The 25,288-nt window shown below is 47.4% G+C and overlaps 1 protein-coding gene and 1 non-coding gene across 2 annotated transcripts in view; one reads left to right on the top strand and one right to left on the bottom strand.

Annotated features, from left to right (window-relative positions):
- Positions 1–2,092: 2,092 nt before the first annotated feature.
- ANAPC5 (anaphase promoting complex subunit 5) overlaps positions 2,093–25,288 on the bottom strand; it is a 32,853-nt gene continuing 9,657 nt past the window's right edge. The window contains exons 6-17 of the mRNA XM_075533925.1: positions 21,862–21,963; positions 20,451–20,641; positions 18,309–18,390; positions 17,415–17,504; positions 15,120–15,301; positions 13,934–14,069; positions 11,721–11,795; positions 9,530–9,651; positions 8,646–8,753; positions 8,367–8,514; positions 2,828–2,990; positions 2,093–2,428 (exon numbers count right to left, since the gene is read on the bottom strand). Of these exons, the coding sequence (XP_075390040.1) occupies positions 2,217–2,428; positions 2,828–2,990; positions 8,367–8,514; positions 8,646–8,753; positions 9,530–9,651; positions 11,721–11,795; positions 13,934–14,069; positions 15,120–15,301; positions 17,415–17,504; positions 18,309–18,390; positions 20,451–20,641; positions 21,862–21,963 (1,611 nt within the window). The 3' untranslated portion in view covers positions 2,093–2,216. The remainder of the gene's footprint in view (positions 2,429–2,827; positions 2,991–8,366; positions 8,515–8,645; positions 8,754–9,529; positions 9,652–11,720; positions 11,796–13,933; positions 14,070–15,119; positions 15,302–17,414; positions 17,505–18,308; positions 18,391–20,450; positions 20,642–21,861; positions 21,964–25,288) is intronic.
- On the top strand, positions 7,381–7,524 carry LOC142430117 (small nucleolar RNA SNORA48). Its single transcript, XR_012780588.1, has one exon. It is a non-coding gene; the product is annotated as a small nucleolar RNA SNORA48 (small nucleolar RNA).

The raw sequence follows: 25,288 nt of genomic DNA, 5'->3' as shown, positions 1-25,288 counted from the left end.
GGACCCTGGAAGGCATTCCTTCAAACAGTGCCCAACATAAATAACATCATAAAAGGAGAAGTTTGATGCGAGGAAGCACGCCGCCCTTGACGCACAGCGTTCCGGGAGGGAACAAATTCAGTCTGCCGCCAGAATCGTCAGGGCGTTCATTTGCGGCACTGAAAAAATGTTAGGTGGGTACAGAAAGCCCTCTGGACAGGCAGGCCCATCGAGTTGTATGTTGGTGAGTACAGAGGCAGGCTTGGGGGAGAAAGAGCCTAGCTCTGGGGCCTTTCAGACCTCACAAAGAACCCTGACCTTGAGGGGCTGGGTGAAACCCAACTTCTGGGGCTGTTTGCTCCTGTGAAAAATGGGGAAGTCCCTGGGTGACACACATGGCTGTGGGCAAGCTGGGCAGTGGCCCAGGATCCAGGCTTGGTATAGGGCTCCTCTGTGTCATCTTAAATTCTCCATGATTTTTCAACAGAGGCCTCACATTTCCTTTGACACACAGCCCAGCAAGTCCTGCAGCTGGTCCTGGTGAGGGTGGAGGCGGTCTGCTGTCTATGTTGTCCCTAAGGATCCACTTCTTGGAATTCCTAATGCCGAAGCAGACTAGGAAGAGTTAAGGGCACTTTGAGAGGATCTCACGTTAAACACATGGCATCCAAAATGACATCAGGCAAGAGAATGTATTTGTCAGAACAAGAAAGAAGTGGACACTAGCAATTACTTCCTGGGGATTGGAATCACTTTTTACTGTATAGCCTTTAAGGACCCCAGGTGGTGGTATAGGACGGGTGTGGGACTGCTAACCTTAAGGCTAGCAATTCAAACCCACCTGCTGCTCTGTGGGATAAAAATGAAGTTGTCCGCTCCTGTAAAGATCCAGTCTCAAAAACCCTAAGGAGCAGCTCTACACTGATCTATAGGGTCGCTATGTGTTGGAATTGAGTCAATTGCATTGGGCATATAGCTTTGGGTAGTATTTCATTTTTACTACAAAGTATAACCTTTGTTCAGAGGGTAACACAATCTCTGTAAGCACCAACATGCCAATGCACTTCTCTTATCTTGGCACCGTGCCTGTTGTTTTCCAAGCGGCCGTCTTGGCCCAGAAAACACATCCTAATGGGGGAGTTGTGACATACTATCTCAAAGGGGCCTGGAGACACAGTGACCCCAATTCAAGGTTGGAAATTCAGAGAGAAAGGTCAGATGACAGAAGCAGCACAATGTGGTTGGTTCCCTGTTGCTGTATCAGGGCTGCCTTGCTACAGATGTGATTCTTATACTCTAAACACAGGCACTTCTCTGTAAACACACGAAGTTAGGATAAATTCTGGAACAGAGAAATAGCTGGCTTCTGCTTCTTGACAGGGGAGAGACCTGTAAATTGTGAACAGTGTGTCTTTGAGCCTCTGGCTCTTCCTTAAATTGTAATCACCTTATTTATGATGAATGCTTAGACTTCCGTTGTCATCCAAAAAAGTAAAACCAAACCAGATATTGTGGAGTCCAACATAGCTCGGCTCTGTGGGCTCATCAAAGTAGATCACCAGGCCTTTCCTGCAGGTCCCCTCAGGGTGGGTTCACACCGTCAGCTGCTCAGTTAATAGCTGTGTATAGCTGTGTGCTTAACCATTCCCCACCCACCCAGAGACTCCTCAGTATCCCTGATCCTTGTGTACACAATTACACACACAAAAATAAAAACATGCCTTTGCAAAAGTTGTACAAAAGTCAACACCCAGAAAGCACTGAAACCTGCTTTGGGTCACTGGTTTGAAAACCACCATGAAGATCTTTTCCAACTCACCGGCTGAGCCCATGCTTGTTCACACTCGAAGGCCCAACCAAGTACTGATCTAGTTGTTCACGAGGAGCATCTGAGCCTCCCCAAAGCCTGCGCTGAAGCCTGGAGGCAAGCATCCTACCACACGGCGCGAGCCTGAGCTCAGGTGACTCAGCCTGAGCAGCCTTTCTGGAAACTCTGCCCAGCTCACATAATTTCTGACACTTGTGCTAACTGGCTAACCAAAGATCTGTTCAGGAACAAAAAGCTGATCCAAGAAGAGAGAAAAGGAGAGACAAACAAGTATGTTCATTCTAGCAACAAAATAAAACCACAGGAAAAGCAGTTTATTCACAAGAGGGTCGGCACATTACAGACATAGCCTGTGCAGGGAGCAAGGCAGAACAAGTCCACAGTCGCTGGTGCTGGTGGCGAGGCCCCGTTAGCGGTGGTTGATCAGGGGCACCCCGTGAGAGGGCAGCTCCTGGTGTAGCTGCCTGAAGAGCATGGCGCAGCGGTTCCTCTCCTGGGTCTTCCCTAGGGCCTGGTAGAGCCGGGCCTGGTAGTAAACGACATCTCTGATCTGCTCTTTGCAGTCGACCTTGGTGAAGTAGCTCTTGGCTTCTGTGAGGTTCTCAATGGCCGCCTCCAGAGCTAACGGAGCAGGGAAAGACCATACTCATTTAAGGCAATGTCTGATGACCAGGCTTCATGCAGGCCACCTAGTTTTGTCGAATTTGCACTTGACATTTTTCTGTCCCACTCTGGGAAGGAAAACTGACACACTTGGGCCAAATTTTTAAACAGGCCTTTAGAAATCTGCCTGCTTCCTAACCAGGAACCTTGCTCTACAGGGTTGCAAGACCCTACACGAGCTCTGTGCCTGTTCCAGGCATGCCCCCACACACCATCTTAAACACTGCCTGGAATTTTAATAGGTGTGTGTGAAGAATTCAGGACTTAAATACTGTCCTGAACGTAAGGTCTTCTTTCCTTCTTCTTGTTTGGTTTTCTAGAAGGGCCTTTCCAAATGAAGTGTGTATGATTGCCTACCTTCTGCTTTCTTTGGTGGGTCATAGGAAGCGGCGGAAGCCACCTGGCACTTGGCTACCAGGAACATGGCACGGCCTTTGTCCAGGACAGCCCCGTCGGCCAGGATGGGCTCAATGGCCATATGGAGGAGACTCAAGGCTTGCTCAGGGATTCCGAGGATGAGCTGGAAGAGAAACAGCGTACACAGCCACGCGGCCCGCACCCGCTGCCCCTAACTGGCAAGGAATCCGACTCCGGCTGGTCTCCTCTGAGGGGCATCTCTGGTTGATTTTCTCGCTGACATGTACCCTGTTACAGCCTGCACCGTGTCACCAAGCATGATGTGCGGCAACAGGAACAGGACGCCTATGGAGGGAAGTGGTCATGCTCACTATGGAAAGGATTCTGTCTTTACGACAAGATTCAGCATAGATATCTTTGAGATGAGTGAGTCCCAAGAGTCTAGTATGGGAATCACTAGGGGAAGGACAACCGCTAAGAAAATAATTCAGATGTCTTTCTAAAACAAACAAACAAACATTTGTCATCATGTTGATTATGGCTCATAGCCCTATAGGGCAGAGAGCTGCTCCCTGGGGTTTCCGAGGCTGTCAGTCTTTATGGGAGCTGAATGCCTCATCCTTCTCTCCAGTGGTTGCCTTGTGGGATCAAACTGCTGACCTGGTGCTACACCACCAGGGCTCCTTCTGCAGGTAGGTAGTAGGCAGTGGGTGGAGGCAGCAAGCACAGTATATAGTAAAAGAAATGACAAGTGAATTAAAGTGGTACGCTAAAAAATGCCTATTGAACCCAAAAGAAGGTAGTAATGGAGGGAAACAAAGATAAAACCTACTGAAAACAGATGGCAAAAGCAAAATGGCAGAAATCCTTCTGCATCACCAACTTCCTCGAATATAATTGGATTAATGAAAGGAAAAACGTAGCAGAATGAATTTAAAATATACATACCATATATACTCAAGTATAAGCCAACCCGAACATCAGTCAAGGCACCTAATTTTACCATAAAACCTACATAAAAAATGTTCTGAAAAACTCGGCTTCTACACAAGTATATATGGCATATATATATATATTCTACCTCTATGCTGTCTTCCAGACATGGTACTGGGACCCCTGAATATCCATCCACATGCAAAAGAATAAACTTGGATCCCTGCCTCACACCATACACAAAATTAAGTCAAAATGGTTCCAAGACCTAAATGTAAAAGCTAAAACAATCTTAGGAGGTGTCATAGGTAGAAATCTTCATGCTCTGGATTACGAATGATTTGTCTAAAATTACACCAAAAGTACAAGCAGCCATAGGGATAAAAATGAAGAAATCAGATCTTATAAAAATTAAGGTTTAAACAAAGACTCTAAAAAAGCAGTAAAATTACAACCAAAAAAATGGAGGGAGAAAATAGTTGCAAATCATATATCTGATAAGGATTTAATACCCAAAATACATAAAGAACTATTATACTCAACAACAAAAGACAAAAAAAGAAAGAAAACAATATAAAATTGGGTAAAGGGCCATTTCCCCAAGGGAGACAGACAAATAACCTAAAAGCCCATGGAGAAAAAAAAAAAAGCCCATGGAAAGAGGCTCAATGTCATTAGAAATTACAGTCAAAACAAATCCACTGCCATTGAGTTGATTCTGACTCATAGGGACACTATAGGTCAGAGCAGACTGCCCCTTTGGGTTTATGAGGCTGTAAATCTTCTTTTTTGCGGCTGTACATCTTTACAGGAACAGAGAGCCTCATGTTTCTTCCACCTTCTGATTAGCAGCCCAACACACCAACCACAATGCCACCAAGGTTTCTCCTTAGTCACTAGAGAAATACCAATCATTCTTGTTTTCATGTGCATTTCCCTAGTGATTAATAACATTGAACATCTTTTCATGTGCCTTTTGCCTGTGTTCTTTGGAGAACAATCAAATACCTGTTTACATCTACCCCAAACCCATGGCTGTTGTGTGAATTCCGACTCACACTGACCGGAGGGGGCGGGGCAGAACTGCTCTACACCCTTTCCAAAGCTGGCATCTTTGTAGAAGCTGACTGCCACATCTTTCTCGGACAGAATGCTGGTGGTTTCGAATTGCTGACCTTGGGCTTAGCAGCCCAACTCGTACATACTACAGCACCAGGGCTCTTATATGAACAAGTGTCAGTGCTGAGGAGGAATGGAAGCCCTGGGCCACTGCTGGTGGGGAAGTCAAGTGGTGGTGACTCCTTGGAAAGCAGGAGGCTCCTCGGAAAGTTGAACCTAAAGCTACCACACGACCCCAGCATTCCACTTCTCGGTATGACCCCAACAGTGCAGAAAACATTTCTGAACAAAATAAAGCACTCGACACAAAAATTCACAGAAGCATAATTACCCCCAAAAAGAAACGACCCAGATGTCTATCAACTGGTGTGATGTATTGCTTATATATACAAGGGAATCTTATCCCATCATAACAATGAATGAAGTTCTGACACATGCTACCACGTGGATAAATCCTGGAAACATTGTTGTGTGAAAAAGACAGGCACAAGAGGCACCAAGTTAGATCCTTCCACTTGTATGAAACGTCCAGAATGGTCAGAGGGGGAAGGAGTAACTGTTCAGGCGATTTGTTTAGCACATAAGAAAGCATTCTGCAATCAACACTGAGAGATTTGTAAGAAGTAAGGGCTACAGAGGCAAATACTGTTAGATAGACAATCCTGCAACAGTGGGATCTACAAGTAGATCCTTACATAGGCATGCAGGCTAAAAACTAACGGTGTGAGAATGGAGAATACCCATGAATATAGATAGGTTTGGCAGAGAATTTGTTTTTCGGTACCGAAACCTGGGAGAGAACATTTTTATATGTGTGTTTTTTGCTGCAAGTTTATGTATGAATGTGGTGGAGCATGCAGTGGACAGGGTTAACACCACTGGCCAGCTGGCATAATTGTTCGATTGTTCACCAGGACAATGTGCTACATTCTATTTGTATAAGCAGTGTCCAGGGTCTGAAAAGTTTTTGAGCAGCATCTATGGTAACTACGGCCTCTTCCCACCCAGAGGAAAGAAGACTGATACAAACTGAAAGACATACGGAAACAATTAGTCCAGTGAACTAGACGGTACCCAGCTACCACCACCAACTGCTCTGAAAGGGATCACAGGAGAAGGTCCTGGATGGAGTGGGGGGAAATGATGGAGCAGAACTCCAACTCGTAAACGAGACCAGGTTTTTGTACACTGGTGCATATGGGAGCTGGAGGCACAGGGAATACAGGGTGGATGACACCTTCAGGACCAGGGGTGTGAGGGGCGACACTGGGAGGGTAGAGGGTGAGTGGGTTGGAAAGGGGGAACCGATTACAAGGATCTACATGTGACCTCCTCCCTGGGGGACGGATAACAGAAAAGGGGGTAAAGGGAGACATGGGACAGGGCAAGATATGACAAAATAATAATTTATAAATTACCAAGGGCTCATGAGGGAGCGAGGAGCGGGGAGGGAGGGGAAAAAAGAGGACTTGATGCAAAGGGCTTAAGTGGAGAGCAAATGCTTTGAAAATGATTAGGAAAAAAAAAGAAAATGATTAGGGCAAAGAATGTACAGATGTGCTTTATACAATTGATTTACGTATATGTATAGATTGTGATAAGAGTTGTATGAGTCCCTAATAAAATGTTAAAAAAAATAAAAAAGACCAGGCTTAATTACTGGACAGGAGAAACTGGTGGAACTCCCAAAGATATGTCCTCTAGTGACCCATTTAAAATGAAAAGGGCAGGATTTATTCAAGGACAAAGTTCAGAGGGTTAAGGGAGAAGGGAAAATGGAAACATGAAATGCATGGGAGGAAGTGGGATAAATAATGGGTGGTATTTTAAGGGGATTACAATGGTTACATTGAATCAGAATGTATATAAATTATGTGTATTTTGAATGGGAAACTATGCTCACCTATTTCATAATAGCAATATTTTGTAAAAAAATTTTAATACAATAAAAGGTCCTACAAAAATATTCTGGAATTAGTAGTGATGATAGCCCAACATTATGAATTGTACACTTTATATTGTACTGACCGACTGCTCTCATCAGGGGCACAATAGAAGGACCCTCATCAAAGGGTTGAAAAATGTGGAACAGACCCTTAGGTTCCCTAAAAAGAAGATCTACTGGACTAATGGAGGCTAGAAGACTCCTAACCTACTGACCTGAGACAGTCTTCAAACCTGAGGTCACCTGGTAGCTAAATAGCAGCTTGACTCACAGAACAATGAACACCAGGCAGGTGTACTGTGGTGCTGGAGAAAACCACCTCTGTGAGATCAGATGGGCAGAAATGACGTGAAAGCAAAGGTCTAAGGGGGCAGAGAAACAAGACTAAAAGAAACCGGAGAACCAGTCCAGGAATACACCAATGCCCACAATCATGAAGAGTGTAATCAGGATCAGGGAACAGTCTGTGTACAAAACCACTGAAGGGGAACTTAAGCTTCCATGGGAACCTTCACTGAAAACAGAATAAAGTATTAGTTTAAAAAATTTGGAATTGATCCCATGGCTATGGGCAAAGAGACACCTGATTGGTGGTGGTGCTCTTATATCAGTCAGGGACAGAGCAGACTGGCAGGCCTTTGTTCATCCTAGCTTGATGCCTAGATTGTGGCCAAAGCTGTTTCATGCCTAGGGCACATTAAATTGTGGGGAAAAAAATTTGGAATTATACTGGACTGATACTTTCAAATGGTTAAAATGGTGAATATTCTAGTATATTTTTTCACTTCAATTTTTAAAAATCTAAAATCACTGGGAAATTGGTGGAGGAAGCCTATTCTTAGGTCTCGTGTACCTCTAGAGAGCCTAAGCAGCAGGTCAAGGCAGATGGGGTGAGTAAACGCATAGTTTTAAAACCTCTTCAAGTATATTCAATGCAAAGGCAGTCTGGGATACCTCTGCCTCAGTTAGTAAATTCCTCCATGAAGTTCAAAAGGCATTCATTCCCTCCATAAATGTGCATTGAAAGCCCACTGTGTGCCAGGTTCTTTGAGGCACCACAATTGCAGGCCCTTCCTTTATGACAATTAGATCCCACTCGGGGTAGCAGGAGGAGCCCTCGTGGCACAGTAGGTTCATCACTGGGATGTTAACCAAAAGGTCAGTGGTTTGAACCCACCAGCTTGCTCTGCAGGAGAAAGATGAGGCTGTCTGATCTCATGAAGTTTGCTTTCCAAAGTCTTCCCATGAACACATGGCACTCCTCATTTCCATCTCCAGCCCTTGTTAAAGCAGGTCCCATTCTGAGCCAGCTAACCACTGGTGGAGTGCCCGTCCGCTCCCTGAGGACGAGGTCCCCTAGTTAGGCACACAAGTCAGGACGCAAGTGCCACCAGGCAGTGTCACCCTCTCCCAAGATCACCGCTTCACAGACTTCCTGCAGAGCATGTCTGGGCCTCAGCCTCACCCAGGGGGCTCACTCTTCTACTGCTCCAAACCAAAGAGTAGTAGTGGGGGGTAGGGTAGAAGTAGAGCTGGGCTTACCTGAGCAAAAGCCAAGTTCAGCACTGTTTCGGAGGCCAAGTACTGCAGCCGGTACTCCTTGGAGAGGGCCAGAGCCTGCAGGAGCACGGGCAGTGCAATGGCAGGGGATGAGGATCGCCAGTACAGCTCGGCCACCGAGAGCAGGACGCTGGCCACAAAGGGAGACAAGGGTGAGATGAGGGTACAGGTTCACGTTTCTCACACACACACGCACGCACACCCACACACACACCCCTGCACACCCGCACTACAACGGGCGAGGCAGGGGCGCCCTCTCACCTGATCACCATCTCCGTGTTCTTCATCTTCTGACAGTGGAGCAGCAGCTTCTGCAAGAGCCTGTGTGCCTCCGACATCTGGTTCTGAGCTTGCAGCACCACGGCTTTTCTGTAACCCAAAGCAGACCCGGGGCTAGGTGCTACAACTATCGTCAGTTTCTGGGGGGTGGTAGTCTTTCGGGGTCCATGGATTTTGACTCGAATGACTCCATGTGACACTGCACAACTGCCACATGACCTGGTCGAGGCTGCAGGCAGGTCTTTCTCCTGCAGCCACTGGATGAGTAAACCACGCACCTTTCACTTAGCAGCCGAGTGCCTAACCTCTGCCCACCAATTCAGAAACCCCACCCCTCGGCCAGTGAGAAGATGCAGACGCACAGCAACCCCCCGTAGGGTTTCTGTACATCTTTGTGGGAGCTGACGGCCTTGCCTTTGATTTGAACCGGTGACCTTACGGTGAGCAGCCCAGTGTCTACCCCACCAGGGCCCCTTATCTCGGGGTTAGAATCTGGATTTCCTCAATGAACGGCAATCCTCCCACAGGTAAGGACTGAGCCAATATAATTTGTGTTAAAAGAAAAATATAGACCCATATATGAATCTGTGCGCAAGCAATGTGTGTATGCATGTGCACATGTGTGCATGCAATAAAAGTTTTTAAAGTCCTGGAATTACAGGCTGCAGAATGTTAGTGATGATTTCTGGGTGATACTGGTAGTTTTCATGTTACTGATGTTTTTCTGATTTCTGCAGTACATTAATAATGAAGAGAAAAAAGTCCTCTCTAGCGACAGGAAATTAGTAACCTATGATGCCCCACTCATGGCAGTGCTCCATGGAAAAGCCACTTCCGTCTGGGACTGAGTTGCCCAGGAAGCTTACCTGTAAACACCCTCAATGCTATTGAGAGCTGTAATTCCAGCAACGAGTGAGTCAGCAAGGTGGTATTTGCCATCATTCATTGCTCTGTCGAACTGGATCTTCTGATCACAGAGCATCCATAACTAAGATGGAAAACAAAATTACTTACTAGTCACTTACTATTTAAAGGTATTTTGATTTGCGGAGAAAATGTATTTAGAACTGACTCATATTCTTATTAGATTTAGAGAGGGGAAATGTCTTGTTTCTAATTAGTTATGTGAAAAAGCACGAGAATAAAATCACACACAGATGTGTCTCAAGCACCGAGTCCATGAAGTAACAACATACTGCTACATTTGCTGCAGATAAGATGGGGTGTCAGTGTCCTTCACAAACCCCCTTCCCTTACTCTTTTGCAAGCAGGCAAACAAGAGGAGTGACTGAGGCTTTCAAAGCTCAAGAGCAGCTGCCCTTAAGGTACAACTAGTGTCTCCGTGTCCAGAGGAAAAGACTTGAAAAATAAAACCAGGTGAGAATTAACCCAAGGGGCTGCTGGGCCACACAAACATTCGTCCCCACGATCCTGAGACCAGAAGAACTAGATGGCACCGGACTGCCTCTACCAACAGCTCTGGCAAGGATCACATCGGAAGGTCCCGGATAGGATGGGGGAAAATGTGGAACAAAACTTGAAATAATAAAAAGAGACCAAAATTAATGATGAGACACCAAACACCCCACCCCCTCACCCCCAAAGACTAGGGCCCTTAGTCATTCTTTAGTTCTGGAAATGAACTCAACCCTCTATCTCAATTTTCAGTCAAACAAGAGAAAGGTCTATAAGGAGAATCAAAACATCCGGGAGGTATGCATTCCTTAAAAACATCTGAAACCAAAAGGACAATGTTCAGGAGAATTGATAACGAAGGAAAACTGCAAACAGGAAACCCTGTTTCACTGTGGGGAATTGCAATCAATAACATGAAACAAAATATGAAACTTTAAAAAAATAAAAGAATTGTAACTTTTTCCCGTTGTCTGTCTTTAAGTTTACAGAGCTCGGTTTGCCATTCAACCATGTGTGCGCATTCTGATTCAGCTCTCCAGTGCAATCCCCTCAACGCAGCATCGCTTACCCTCGTCCTCACTCTTTCCTGTTTCCGTTCCTCCGCCTTGCCCAACCCTTGTCCTAGGGTAGACGTTGCCCCCGTGACCTCAAATGGCAGATTCTCTAACACAGAGGGAGATCGGTGCCAGAGCTGAAGGGGAAGGGCCACAGTCTCCACTTGGCTCTACCAACCAGTCAGTCTGGTCTCTGAGGATCTTGAGCGCCCACTCTAAGCAGGTCCTTCTATGGTGATCAGCTGGTTGTGGGCATTGGGCACCTCTAGTTCCTCGAGTCTCACAATTGTGGAGACTGAGGCTTGAATGGTCTTCTTAGCCTAATTGGACTAAGTGTTTCTGAATGTCTTTCAATTTTTGTCACTCTTCTTTCCTCCAGACAGAGAGAGACCAATCGTTGTCCCTTAGATGGCTGCTCTTGAACTTTAAGACTCTGGGCACTACTTAGCAAATTAGGATACAGAGCACTGTCTTTGTGAAATACGCTATGCCCATTGACCTCGGTGTCCCCAGAGATTAAGGTCCTAAACCCTCAGGCCTGGCACCTTGTTCTCTCAAGGAGATTGTGATCTGTAAGTTTTCATAACTGCCCATTCATGGATATGTCTGAAACAACAGACATACCATGTGCAAATTCCCTGTCAAACTTACAGATATTCTCCCCCTCTCCCTCCTACACTCATGCAGCCCGTGTGTCTATCTATGGATCTACTTGTAGATCACCATTATTGCACAATTGTGGATCAACGTCCTTGGCCTCTGCTGGCTTCTACTCTCACAGACCCCCCAGTGCCTTCCTCTCCTGCCATTCATTTCCTTAATCTCCCTCGCGTTGGGATTGCCTTCCCCTTAGCATCAGTCTACCCTACAAGGTTGCTAAGATTTCTTAAATGAACTCAGCTCCCGCAAAGTCTTACACCACCACCCCACCCCATCCTCACCCCCCCCCCCCCCCCCCCCGCTCCACCCCACCTCCCACCCCCATCCCTATGGGGAAAGGAGTCACAAGAAACAAAGGAGGGCTGTGAAATACCTCAGCTGATAACAATATAGCACAAATCTCCTTTGTACACTCAGGGCCAGTTACCTGGGCATGCTGACTGTTGGGTGGGAATCGGTCCTTCAAGTGTTTTAACACTTCAGCAGCGGCAGCGAAACAACCCTAAAGTAGAAAGAGGCCATCTGAAACCACTGCAAGCAGATCAAGGATAAAGATAACTCACCCACTGAGTGGGGGGTGACAAGAGGGGGGTGACAACCTGCAAAGGACTATGAAACTGCAAAGGGCTGTGCTTGTTGGGCTCTGGTGCAACGACCTATGTTAATACATGTTTACTTTGGAAAAAAACTTACAAAATACATGTCCACGACAAGGAAAGACAAGTTACTTTAATTCTCACCAAAGATACACTGTCATTAGCTAACGTTTCCTCTCAGTTGTTGGGACATTTTTCTGCATCTCCCTATAAAAACTATAAAGATTGACAAAAAGGCACGTGCGCGCGCACACGCACGCACACACACACACTGCCAATTCAAACTCATAGTGACCCTACAGGGCAGAAGAGAACCATTCCATAAGCAGACTGCCACACCTTTCTCCCTCCTGTGGAGTGGCTGATGGGTTTGAACTGTCAACCTTTCTAGTAGAAGCCAGTGGCTAGCCCACTGCATCCCCAGGTTTAAGTGTAAAGTGTACTCTGCTTATTAATAGCCTATAACACTGCGCACCGCATGGTTCTCCACTGTCACTTAGCCAATTCCAGCTCATAGCAACCCTTAATGGGGACCCGAGACTGTAAGAGAGCAGACAGCCTCATGGTTCTCCCATGGAGCAGCTGGTGGGTTAGAACCACCGACCATGGTTCCGGTTAGCAGCCTAACACGTAGCCCACATTGCCACCATGGCTCTTTGTGTTACATGGCAGGCACTCAATAAATGAATCGTACTAGTGTCAATCAATATTGTCATCATTTGTGAGGGGCGCACAGCATTTCAGTTTGTGAACAGATAATGGTGACTCCAATCTTCTTTGGAATATTTGGGTTATTTCTATTTTTTAAAATACCACTATAAATTCTAGGCTGCATACATCTTTGCCTCCTTGTCCAGTGGTTTCTTGGTGTAGGACCTCGGGAGTAGAAACGTGAGCCGCAGGGGTTTCACTGGAAGCAGACCAGCCAGCCAGTCTCCTGTGGCCACCTGCATCTAAAGCTCCCCTAAGACCTGCTCCACACCAAGGCAACGGGCACGCAAGACCATCACATAGATGACTTGGGCTGTGAGCCAAGATTATGTCTAATTCCTACTGTCCTTCTATGGAGTCCGGCAGTCCTGGCGGCACTGTCAGAGTAAGCGGTGGACTGCTAACTGCTCAGTTAAGGGTTCAGGCCCACCAGCCCCTCCTCAGGAAAAAGGTGAGTTTATCTATTCACATAAAGATTTAGCCTCAGAAATTCTCACTAGGGTTACTATGAATCGGAATCAATTAGACAGCGGTGAGTTCTGCAGAGTCAGCCAAACTTGGGTTGGGGACTGTCTCTGACAGAGATGGTTGGAGGCAGAGTATTTTCCTCCTGGGGGCTGTTTCTTGCTCTGTGAAATAGGAATCATAATAAAGCTGACCTCATGGGCTACTGTAACAATCCAGTTAGACAGTACATGGACAATCCCAGCTTGGCACACAGCAAATGCACCCGCTAGGTCAGTTCAGCACCCTGCCTACTATGCTCTCTGCACACAGGAGCACACACACTCTGTCACAGGCAGACTTCACAGACACTGCGGGCTCATTGTTCACTACAGGAGTGTCACAATAAAGTGAGCCACACATGCTTGGGGCTTTCACAGTGCATATAAAACACCGCTGACATGCTACTGTAGTCTACTAAGTATGGACAGCATGATGACAAAGTTTAACATTTTGTGTGAATGAGCAAAATGGGGCACAGAGGCACAGAGTGAGCAGGTACTGTGGGGAAAGTGATGCCCTCCAGGCTTGCTCGAGGCCGGCTGCCATCAACCTTCCGTGTAAAACACGTGCTATCTGGGGTCTCCCAGGTATAGCAGAGTGCGGGTTGCCCAAGCCTGGCTTCAGGTGGGAGAGGCCAACTCTCTTATTCCCTTGGACACTGGAGGGAATGGAGTTCAACAAGCCTGGCAGACACCCTTAGGTGGGAATTCCACTTCGGCCGCATGCATCCCGTATCAAGGTGCAGCTCACACTTTTCCTCAAGTCCCAGAGAAGCCATGGGACAGACTCCTTAGCCAGGAGCTCACTGGTCGAGCCACCTGCCTACCTGCTCCGCATGCAGCTCTGCGAGGTGGCAGAGTGCGACCGCAAAGGACTCAGTATTGTTCTGCTGGACGCCGGCATTCAGGGACTCTAGGCTGTTCATGCTCAGCAGCATCTGGGCTTGCTGGAGGGCCATGGTGCTGGGGAGGAGAGGGAACCAGAGGCACGGGTGTCAGGGAGCCCTGGCAGCCCCTCCCAGGGAGGAAATGAAAGCCCCCCCCCGCCTGACCCCCACTCCCCAGGACACTGCTTTCCAGCACCAACTCCCCTGCAGCAGGGCAGGGAGTGCCAGTGCACACCATGAGTTTCCCTTACCCGCAGGGGTTCACAGGCATGAATCTGCTACATTTTCACAGGTCAGCTCAGACCCAAGGCCGGGCTGGCACCACCAGCCACCAGGGTGTGTGCAGTGGCCAGTGTCTGCAGCTGCCTCAGACCACAGGAGCCCAGAAAGTCAGATGAAGCTCAAAGGCACTAACTTCCATGACTGCATTCGGGGTAATAGACTGGCTGCTGGGAGGGACACAAGGACAGGGCTCTGGAATTAACACACTGCTGGGGAAGTTTCTCTCTGAGCCACGGGCAGCGGAATGTGACAGCAAGCACGAGGCTGGGAATGCCCCTGAGGGGACAGCTTGGCTCCAGATTCAGGGTTCAGAGGATGCACACCTGTGTGCCCCCAGAAACAGAAGCCCCTGCTGCTCTCTGGAACCATGGTTCTCAAACTTCCTAATGCCATGACCCTTTGATGCACTTCCTCATGTTGTGGTGACCACCCAACCAGAAAGTTGTTTTCGTTGCTACTTCATCACTGTCATTTTGCTACTGTGATGAATCGGGCGACCCCTGTGAAAGGGTGAGACCCGCTGCTCTAGAAGAACAGGGTACAGACCTCGGAGTCAGCGCCTGGACTAGAGGCCCAGCTGTCTCTTTGAACTATGGGTGTGACTTGCTCAGTGGCGTCACCTTGAAACAAAGCTGACCACCAGCTGCAAAAAGTAAGTAAGAGCATGCAGGGAAGTGGGGTTTATGACATCCTACCAAAATGCCAACATTTCTGAACTATGAAGTCCTTCCTTAACCTCTTCGGGCATTATTTCTACCCACAGAGGGAAAGTCGCGTACGTCTGATCTCTAACAGACTCACACTGCTACATCCCACGTCTCTCTACAAAGACCCCTGGCCACACCTTCGGCCATAGAGCCTCCAGATGGCCGTCTTCTGGGCGATGCTGATGTCTATGAGCTCCGACAGGCTGTGCTTCCAGTGCAGCAGGTCCGAGTCCTTCTGCGCGTCCATCAGCTTGTTGGCCGTCTTCCCCGCAAAGGCTCTCTGCTGCACCAGGGACTGTATTCCCAGGGACGCCAAGTACTAAGGGGCAGACCCACAAGCCACAGTGAGGGGCAGTTCTTCTGGAAATGAGGCATTTTTCACATTTCAACACATGGACAGTGACGGCAGTATTTGAAAAGACAGAAAATGCAGGCTAGGGGGATGAAGCCACAGTACTGCTTGAAGTTTCTCCCCAGTTGAAATTGGGCCAGGGTTTGCCTAGTGTTCAGCAAGTCCAATAGCAAAGCTCCAGTGTACACGAAAAGAAATGTGTGGAGGACAGCAGAGGGAGATCATGAAAGGACTGCCTAACATTAAAGGACTCTTCCCAATTACAACTGAGTCAGAATCGACTTGACTGCACTAGTTTGGTTTTGGGTCCCGAGTTGCGTTTGAATAACCAGCTGTACTCTGGTATGTTTGGGCTGGTGGTTAAAAAGCCCAGGTTGGTCTGCTGTCTAATCTTCCAACCCTGCTGTTACTGAAATGTAAACACACTCACACACACACACACACAGTGTCTTCAGCCTGGCCTGCACCATGTGTTCCCCCATGAATGGGCTGATGAGTTGATGGATCTGGATTGGACCTGTGCCTCTGCCACTGTGTGGCTTGGGGCCAGTCACTTGGCTTCTTACCTCTGCCTTAGCGTCCTCATCTGTTAAATGGGCATCAAGCCGCCCACAAAGAATTGTTGCAAGGACTACCATGACATGACATATACAATAGTAAGAGATTTAAACAAACTAACAAAAAGAACCATTCATGACTAACGAGTTATTTTTCCTTAATCCCTGATGCAATTTTCAAGGATGAAAACTCACAGGGGGAAGGAAGCGCCTTAGCCAAAATCTGTAACAAAAAATGTACCATTAAAAAATAAAATAGAAACCCACCATTTATTTCCAAAGGGGTCTGGTGGCACTGAGGGGTAAGCAGGGAGCTCAAACCCACCTGTCTCTTTCAGTCCATGTTTTAGGGGAGACACATGGCATCTATGAAAGCCAGAGCAGGCCACAAGCCCGGTGTGTGTGTGTGTACGCTTACACTTGCATCCCAGTGCCACCTGAGTCAGAAGACCAGACAACGGGCCACCTTGGGCTCACAGGCTCTCATTCACTAACCCCTGGGTTCAGTACTCTAGATGAGAGCTTGTTCTTCAACTAAAACTTCAGGAGAAAAGACAGGCCGTCTACTCCTATAGAGACTGACAGCCTCAGAAACCCTACACAGAGTGGCTGTGTGTTGGAGGGCCTCAAAGGCAGTAGGTGGGCTATAATCCATTTCCAATAACTGCTGGCTGGTGACATCAGAAGACACTTCGTGTGCTGTTTTGTTTCCCAGAAATGAGTCCCCTGGACACCTACAGAGACCTCCCCGCATGGCGCAAAAGCACACGCATGACTGTATTGCACACAGTCCTGTTCCTGGACTTCGTCCCAGACTTCAGGAGATAAAACGCCCTGAGAAGCCTTGCTGCCTCCGGTCATTTGCAACAGATATTTCTGAGACAAAATAAAGTTCCTTACAAAACAAAAATCTAGATTTTAACAAGCACTGCTGCTAGAAACGAGGCGTCTAGTCACTGTGCCTCAATGCACGTGTCAGAGGACTGTTCTGTCGTCCTTTCCTCTCATTCACATGAGAGACACTCTGCGTATCAGCACACCTCTTTCCTGGCTTTGTGTATTACTGAAAACAGGGATCAGCCAACTTTCTCCTGCAAAGGGCCAGAGAGTAAATAAAGTAGGCTGTGCGGGCCACAGTCAGTCTCTGTGACATAATCATCTTTGTTGTTCCCCTCAGGCCCGGCCATGAAAAAGCTCTGGCTGGAGGGCCACGTGTAATCAATCAGACAGGGGCCAGATAGGTCCGGCAGAGGTTGCCAGCCTGTGGCTTACAAATAAGCCTTTCCTAAGACTGGTTGTAAGTGAAGATGTCTTAAGTGAGTGTTGATCAAGTAGCTCAACAAAGCTCTCTGGCTGTTCCACGAAAGGGAGCAGAGAGAAACCTATCAACCTGACCAATCATGAAGCTCGCCCGAAGGGAGCAAGAGCGGCACTGCCACCGAAGCAGACATTCTGAGCCCATCACAGGTTCTTCCCACAGGTGGGTGGCTATCCCATCCATCCCACAGCTGGAGGTGCCTTACCGGTAAGCCAAAGTGCACGGCTTTCTTCACGGAATGTTCCAGTAGAACGTAGCTGTCTGATCTCTTCTGGCCCAGAACATACAGCCAGCTCTGGAGAGAGAGATCATGAAAATGTACCATGGGCAAGCCTCTGAGAGGGCAGTGCGCTCAAGAGGAAGGATTCAGAATTTACCAGGGAAGAAATAAATCCCCTAGAATACTCTGTCAAGCATTAGGAACCTAACGGAGACCTGTCAAACACAGAAACACCCTTGGACAAGAATAGATAAGCCACTGGCCTTTCCCACCTCTGATGGCGATGTGGGACAAGTGTTCCCCAGAAAAAACAGTGTCAAGGTCTACCCGGGTCACTGATGCACAGTCAATTCTAACTCAAAGGAACCTTACAGGACAGAGCAGTCCTGTCTCCCAGGATGTTAAAGCTTATAATCTTTACATCAGCTCATTGCCTCATTTTTCTTACTCAGAGCAGCTGGTGGTTCGAACTGCCGACCTTTTCAGGGAGCAGCCCAACTCCTAACCCACTGCCCCACCAGAGCTTCTTTCAGAACAAGGTTCTCACATGATTGTCCCCAAATCCCATGTTCTGTGTGTGCTGGGTGATTATGCTTCTGGAGAATACCGTCTGGCCCTCACAGCACACAGCTTTTTGTGAATGTCCTTGTTAAATGCTGCAGGAAAATGTGGAGTCAGGCCATGTCCCCCAGCAGAAGAGATACCATGAGTTGAGAAAATATTTTTTTAAAAACTGGGACGGTTCATCCTAAATTCCCACGTTCGCCACACTAGTCTCCTTTGCTGCCCGGGACCCGGGAACAGGAGCCCGAAACAAACGGGGCTTCTCGACACCGAGGCAACCTCTGAGCAACAGCCCCAGACTGAGGGAGGCCTCACCAGGCAGTGCTGCAGACACACGTGGTCATTGGACTCCTGGGCAATCCTGATGGCCTCCTGCAGGGCGAGCTCTGCCTGCTGACTGAGGACAGACAGAACGTTAACATCCGACTGACAACCACAAGCACGCGCGCTCCCCCTCCCGGCGCAGCCAGGAGGTCAGCTGTACAGTGGAAGTCGGGTAGAGCTCGGCTGTGCCTCCATGACTGTTTCTGGGACCATCCCAGGCTGGATGAACCACTCCCAGTGCACCCTTCACTCCTGACAAAAGTGCTCAGTAAAATAGGAATAGAAAGGAAATTCCTCAACATAAATAGGGATATATGAGGGGGTACCCCCCTCTCCCAATGGAAAAAGCTCCCTTGGGCAGAGCTTTCATAGTATGCATTTTTCCTGCTAGGCAGACATAGAGCAACTCACTCTGAGTTAGTGGACCTAGTGGCGTCACCTGAGAAGGTTCTCTCTGGTCACAGTGAATTTTTTGTAAAAGCAGTTTCGCTTGAACCTCTTTTTATGTGATGGCTGATTAAAGAGAACAGCATGCAGCTGTGAAATTTCGTTTCCTGCTCTGGAAAAATGCCGCAAAAACTGTTGTGTGTTTTGGTATCCTCTAGTATATGTAAAACCAGCTGCCAACATTAATCTCCATGAAGAATGACTGAGAATGAAATCAAGATGTGGCAGTTACATCATCTCCTGTCAACGTTTGAAGGAGTGGAGTCTAGCCTGTCAATCAGGTCACAGTTTGATGACCTCATTTGGAGGCACGGAGGAGATAACACCCTGGAGGCCAGAGACTGTCTCTGCTTCATCTTTCTGCTGGAAAGCCACATGGCGCTACACTGATGCAGCCAGAGACCTGGAACAGGTGGAGCCACGCGGAGACCCACGCCAGTGCTGAGATGCTTCCACCAACACTGGTTCCATAAGACTTTCCACCCACCAGCCTGTGATCTTCCTGCATTCAGCATTTTTACATGGCTGCGTGAGTCTAAAGAGGAATTTATGGAGTGGTACTGACATATGGGGTAATATCAGACTTAGGACTTGATCTGGACTGGGCTGGGATGTTTTCTTCATGTACAATTGCTCTTTGATATAAAGTTCTCTCTTACACGTGTGAGTGTCTCTGGATTTGTTTCTTAGTCTGCCTGGACTAACACACAGGAGAACCACATTGCACTGGAAGTCCTGGCCAGAGCAATAAAAGCAAAGTAAGAAAGGGAAATAAGATGCTTGAACACAGACTACAATTCTCTCAACTGGACCAACTCCACAGTAAACAGAGATTTTCTCAATGAATAATTTCTTACCTTTTGCCCATTATTCACATCATTTGTATTCAAAATAACCTCCACATTCTCAAAGTTTTTAATCTACTCAGCTCTTTCTAAAATCCAAAGTCCACTGCTATCAAATCAATTCAAACTGGTAACGACCCTATAGGACAGAGGCAGACTGCCCCATGGACCGTTTGGGACGGTCATCTTTACAAGAAGACAGATTTTCTGGCACATCAGGCTAGTGGCTTCAAACTACCAACCTTTCTGTTAACACTGAGCGCTTAACTGCTGCATCACCAGGGCTCCTTTAGCTCTCTATATTAGGTGAGAATTGATTTGTTTACCTATTTTTATTCCTTACAAACCCAAGCATAGCTGAACAATGGAATAAACACAGTTCCCTCACTGCCCGGCCTGAATCCCACCCACAAGTGAAAGACGATTTCAGCGAGGCGCACGGTCTTCTCAACCAGTAGAGGCACCGCTTCCCTCTGGCTTCTTCAATGACTGAAAATAGCTTCTGCATCCCGCTGGGACCTCCCCAAAATCCTTCTGGGAGTCTCTGGCCTAATGACCCAATTTCCTTTGAATCCCACGTTGTTCATAGAAGGAAAGGCCGAGAACATGCACTAAGACGGCGATGGGTCACGGCAGTGGGCAGACTACTGAGGTGGAAGGTTTTCATGAACTTTTTGTCCCAGGGCAAAAGCCTTCCCCCTTTCAAAGTTATTCTCGTTTTATCTCCGGCTTTCCTCCTTCCCGCCCTCCCTTCTCTTTTCTTGCTTTCTTTCTAAATACACCAGGACTTCTGTGAGTTGCCATCTCCAGTGTCGGGATGGGCAGAGGCCCATGGACTTACTAGTGGCCAAAGCGGCAGTGCAGGGCAGCCAGGTTCAGCGCGGCGTAGCGGAGGCTCCGGCCATAGCCCTCCTCCCCGTTACTTTTGCTCTCGGCTCCGGTCAGAATCAGGCGGTCAAAATAATGGAGGAGGCTGTGCGTAGAACTGAACACGTCTTGGACCCGGAGATTGTTTAGGTAGCTGAGATAATGCTGAAACAAGAGAGAGTCCATGGTTCAGCAGTCTACTTCCTCCGGTGTTGGAATAGCTACAGGCACCCCCACCACCCCCCACCCCCCACCACCCCAACAAGGCGGTCAGAGCTTAACCAGCTTCTCCCCACACAGGCAAGAGAACACGTTCCAGATGCACTGACTTGGCTCAGGTCCCTCTAGGGGCAGTCTCCAAGGAAACATGGGAAGTGGTTAGAACATGGAGCAGTTTTCTCTTAGGTGCATACTGCGGCCCCAGGTACATTCGCACCTGTGGGTGATACCTGAGGGGGCAGGAATCTACTTAGGATACTAGGGCATATTTTGAGGTCTCGTTTTTAAAAATAAAATCCATATAGAAATTACGACATTAATTTTTCAACGTAAAGCCCAGTGAAACTAGCTAGCTTGCTGAGTTCATGAGCTTCTAATCTGACTTTTTTTCTCGTGTGAACTCATAGAAAAAAAACTTTCTTCCTAATGCAACCATCCAAGGGACGAAGAAGCAAAGTCCACCTACTCCTGTAGGTGGGAAGGTTCAGCTGTCAAACGTCGGCACGACGAAGCAAGCTTTGGGGTTAAAACAAAGAAAGATAAACTGCTGTAAGCAAATGTGCTGTTGGAGGCGGCACTGTCAGAGAGGGGTGAGGAACACAACTGTTTGGCTTCAAAACCTTTCCACCTAGGAGGGTAGGAACAGTGGACTTGACAATGGCCCAGGGCTGGATGACAGGACGGTTATATTCTGCTGTCCAAGAGCCACCGTGGGTCAGAGCAACTCAATGACGCCTAACAACCACCACCACCACTAACTACCAGCCCACAGAAAGTGTTGGAGGTTCAGAAACAGATCCATGAGCTCCATCTGGAATGTCGGGATTGCGCAGGATACATGACCCTGCCCCTTTAACAAGTAAATAAGATGGAGATCTACCACAGAATAAAGAGAGACTTCAAAACATCGATCGATCGGCCTGTTCGCTCATCTCCTGTCTGTACTGAGCAGCAGGAGACGGATGGTAAACGAAGAGCGTCAATACATCTACAAAGCCGCCAAGAACCAGAGGGCTCAGCAACCGATGCCAAGGTGTTTCCTTGCCAACAACACTAGTTCCTCCAAGCACCCAGGCGAATGGGCCAATCCTCTTTTGCATGACCAAATAACATTAAAAAGCAAACAAAAAAACAACCACTCAGCGAAGCCTTCAGGAAAGACTCACCGCCTCAGCAAAATCAGGATTGAATTTCAGCAGGTTGTTCAGCTCTTTCTGCAAAGACGCTGGCGTGAGGGCTTTAGTCTCATCGTTCTTTAACAAAGAAGCCTGAAATTTTAAAATGACCGATACATTACCGGACATATACACTGAGTGGCCTCCCCTGGATTCTTTTAGGCAGAGGCCCCTGCATGGTTTGGTGCCTAAGGCAGCAACCTCCCATACAGTGAGCCCTTCTCCTCTCAGCCACTCACAGTGCCAAGTCCGCTTCCTGAAAACACCACCCACTGGATGCCCCTGGTGCCCGCTCATCCTTCAGGCTCCCTCTCCTCCTTCGATGACCTTCTAATGTAGGTAGTTCTCTTTAGCCCCTGCATACTCCCATACACCCCCTCTACTGTGCTTTGCTGTGGTACCTTCTCTTAATTTACAATTAAAAAAATCTTTGATCCTGTGATTTATTTATTATGAATTAGGTGGAAGGAAAGGTTTTTTAAAAGAAAAAAAGTCAGCTACTCTCAACTGGAAAGTAAATGTTTTGAAAATGATGATGGCAACATAGGTACAAATGCACTCGATACAACTGATATATGGATTGTTATAAGAGCTGTAAGAACGCCCAATAAAATGATTTCTTTTTTTTCCCAATAAAATGATTTCTAAAAAAATAAAATACGCTACAGAGAGCTCTGTGACACACAGCCCCCAGGGACAAACCTGGTCAGCGTGAGTCAAATCAACTCGAAAAGCTCTAGTAGGATGATGGCCAGCAGCCTCAGTGTTTCCGTGCTTTTCAGCACCCACTCTTTCATGTTGGTCAGGGATGGGGGTGGGACGACAGTTCTCTCGAGTACTTGCAATGTGTTATGGACTTTTTAAAAACTAAACAGTCCCAGGTGATAAACAAATTTCATTCCTAAATCTGTCGTTAAGTTAAAATTGCATGTAAGTCTGAAGACTAGGTATGGTAAACAACTAACTCACTTTGTTTGTCTTAATATGTAGCACATAGAGAGTACTCTCTATACATAAAGGAGGCCTGTTGGGGTAGTGGCTATATGTTGGGCTGCTAATGGCCAAGTTAGAAGTTCTAAACCACACTCTGCTCTGAGGGAGAAATTCTATGCTTTCTACTCTTGTAAAGTATTACAGTCTCTGAAGCTCAAAGGGGCAGTTCTATCCTGTCCTACAGGGTCTCTGTGAGTCGGTACTGACTTAATGGCAGTAAGTTTGGTTTGGGTTTTACATATTACACTAAGGAAACACTGTTCCAGATACAACACACACAAATTAGAGCCTAGAAAATCCCAGGGGGCAGTTCTATTCTGCCACATGGGGTTAACATGAGACTAACCTATATCTTCTGTGTATATATGTGAGCACTCTGATGGCCCAGTGGTTAAAGCACTTGGTTGCTAAGCAAAAGGTCAGAGATTCAAACCCACCAGCCACTCCATGCTTCTGTAGAGATTTGCATCCTTGGAAACTGGGGCAGTGCTGCCCCGTCTTAGAGAGTTGCTATGACTCAGAAGAGACTTGGTGGCAACGAATCATTTTCATTCTCACTCCTACTGAATGCTACACTGTAAACAGTGCTTCGTCATCGCTCATTTAAAGTCCATCTTGTGTGTGTGTGAGGGAGAGAGAGACAGACAAAAGATTAACCCTTTGACTGCCAACACTTTTCCATTTGGTCCTTCGCCTTGTAGAGTAAACCTATGAGAACCAGCACTGGACGAGTCGGTATTGATTTTTCTGCAGTTCCCAAAGTTCCTACTTTGACAGGGTCTCTCTGACCACTCTCCTACTGCCCCTGACAGTGGAGAATATTTCACTTTTCCTTCTCTGGCAGGATTGATATCATTTAGTTAGAACATAGTCTGACCTGGGGTGAGGGGGGTGGGGGATTGAGGAGTTAGTTATTTCTAGGCAGTAAAACCAAATAATATCCTTCTCCTCCTCCTCCTCTTTCTCTTCCATGCTTCCATCCTCTACTTCAGTTCAAAACTTCTTCCGTTGCTCCAAGATCGGTGTAAAATTTCTGGTAGCTCCTTCAAGCCTAATCCAAACACATTCACTGAGTGGAAGTTTAGTGAGGAGCCGGCTTTGATTTTCCCACCATCGTCAACCAAATGTTGAAACTAGACCCACTACGACTGAGTCAATTCTGACTCCCAGTGACCCAGCAGAACTGTCTTGTAGGGTGTCTGAGGGTGTACATCTTTACAGGAGCGGACAGCCTCATCCTTCTCCTTCGGAGAGGCCAACGGGTATGAACCACCCATCTTTTGGTTCACGGTCCAATACTTAACCCAAGCATGCCCCCTGGGTCCCGTCCCTATATCTATAGGGGCTTTTCTAATCCACTCAAAATCCATCCGCAGAGGTGATCCAATCACTTGTACCAAAAAATCAAACAAAAGTATCCAAATCCAATGCTGGCATTAACACAGGCAAAAAATGCCCCATATACAGTGCTGCAAAACAAAGCATCTAGCTCAAGGGCAGCAGCCAGAAGTATTGGGGGAAGTCAGGGCGGTAGGGGTGGGTGCCCAGAGCTCCCTCTGACACCCGCCAGTAGAGAAGATGGGGCAGGTGGGGAACGGTCTGGGAAAAGTGAGTACAGCCAAACAGCCAAGGCAGGAGGAGGCAGGCAAGGGGGGCGCCCAGGAGCACATGGCACCAGGCCTTTCAACTACTTCCTGCTTGGAACTGTCAATATAAAATGTCAGGGGAAGAGAAACAAGTCTTTTTTTTTTTTTAATTGGGGGCTCTTAAAGCTCTTATCACAATCCATATATATATCTCCATTGTGTCAAACACATCTGTACCTATGTTGTCATCACCTTTGTCAAAACATTTTGTTTCTACTTGAGCCCTTGGTATCAGCGCCTCGTTTTTTCCTCCCTCCCCCACCCTCCCTCCTTCATGTTCCCCCTTGATAATTTATAATTTTTCCCCCATGTCTTACACCGATTGCTGTCTCCCTCCACCCACTTTTCTGCTGTCCATCTCCCTTGGAGGGGGGCAATACATCAATTACTGTGATCGGTTCCCCTTACTACACCCCCTTTCCTTACCCTCCTAGTATCACTGCTCCCTTTATTGGTCCTGGGGGGTTTATCTGGAGAAGCAAGTCTTTTAAGTTACATGTTTTTAACTGGGCTAGCCAGTTACCATCATGAAGTGAAACTGCATCATCCCTTTAGTAAACACAATTTTGTTCAAGTACATGAAAGAAGGGACACAGAAATGCAGTTGCCTGGTTCGTGAAGTAAAGAGGACCAAGCGTCAGGAATCAAAAAACCAAACCCACTGCCACCAAATCTGACTCACGGCGACCGTATTTAGGGTTTCTGAGGCTGTCTGTCCTCTTTCTCCCACAGAGCAACCAGTGGGCTTGAGCTGCGGGTGCCATGCCCAGCAGTCCAAT

This window comes from Tenrec ecaudatus, chromosome 16, assembly GCF_050624435.1.
Source record: "Tenrec ecaudatus isolate mTenEca1 chromosome 16, mTenEca1.hap1, whole genome shotgun sequence".
NCBI lineage: Eukaryota > Metazoa > Chordata > Mammalia > Afrosoricida > Tenrecidae > Tenrec > Tenrec ecaudatus.
The sequence above is the reverse complement of the archived record's forward strand: the minus strand, read 5'-3'. Positions and strand labels throughout refer to the sequence as shown.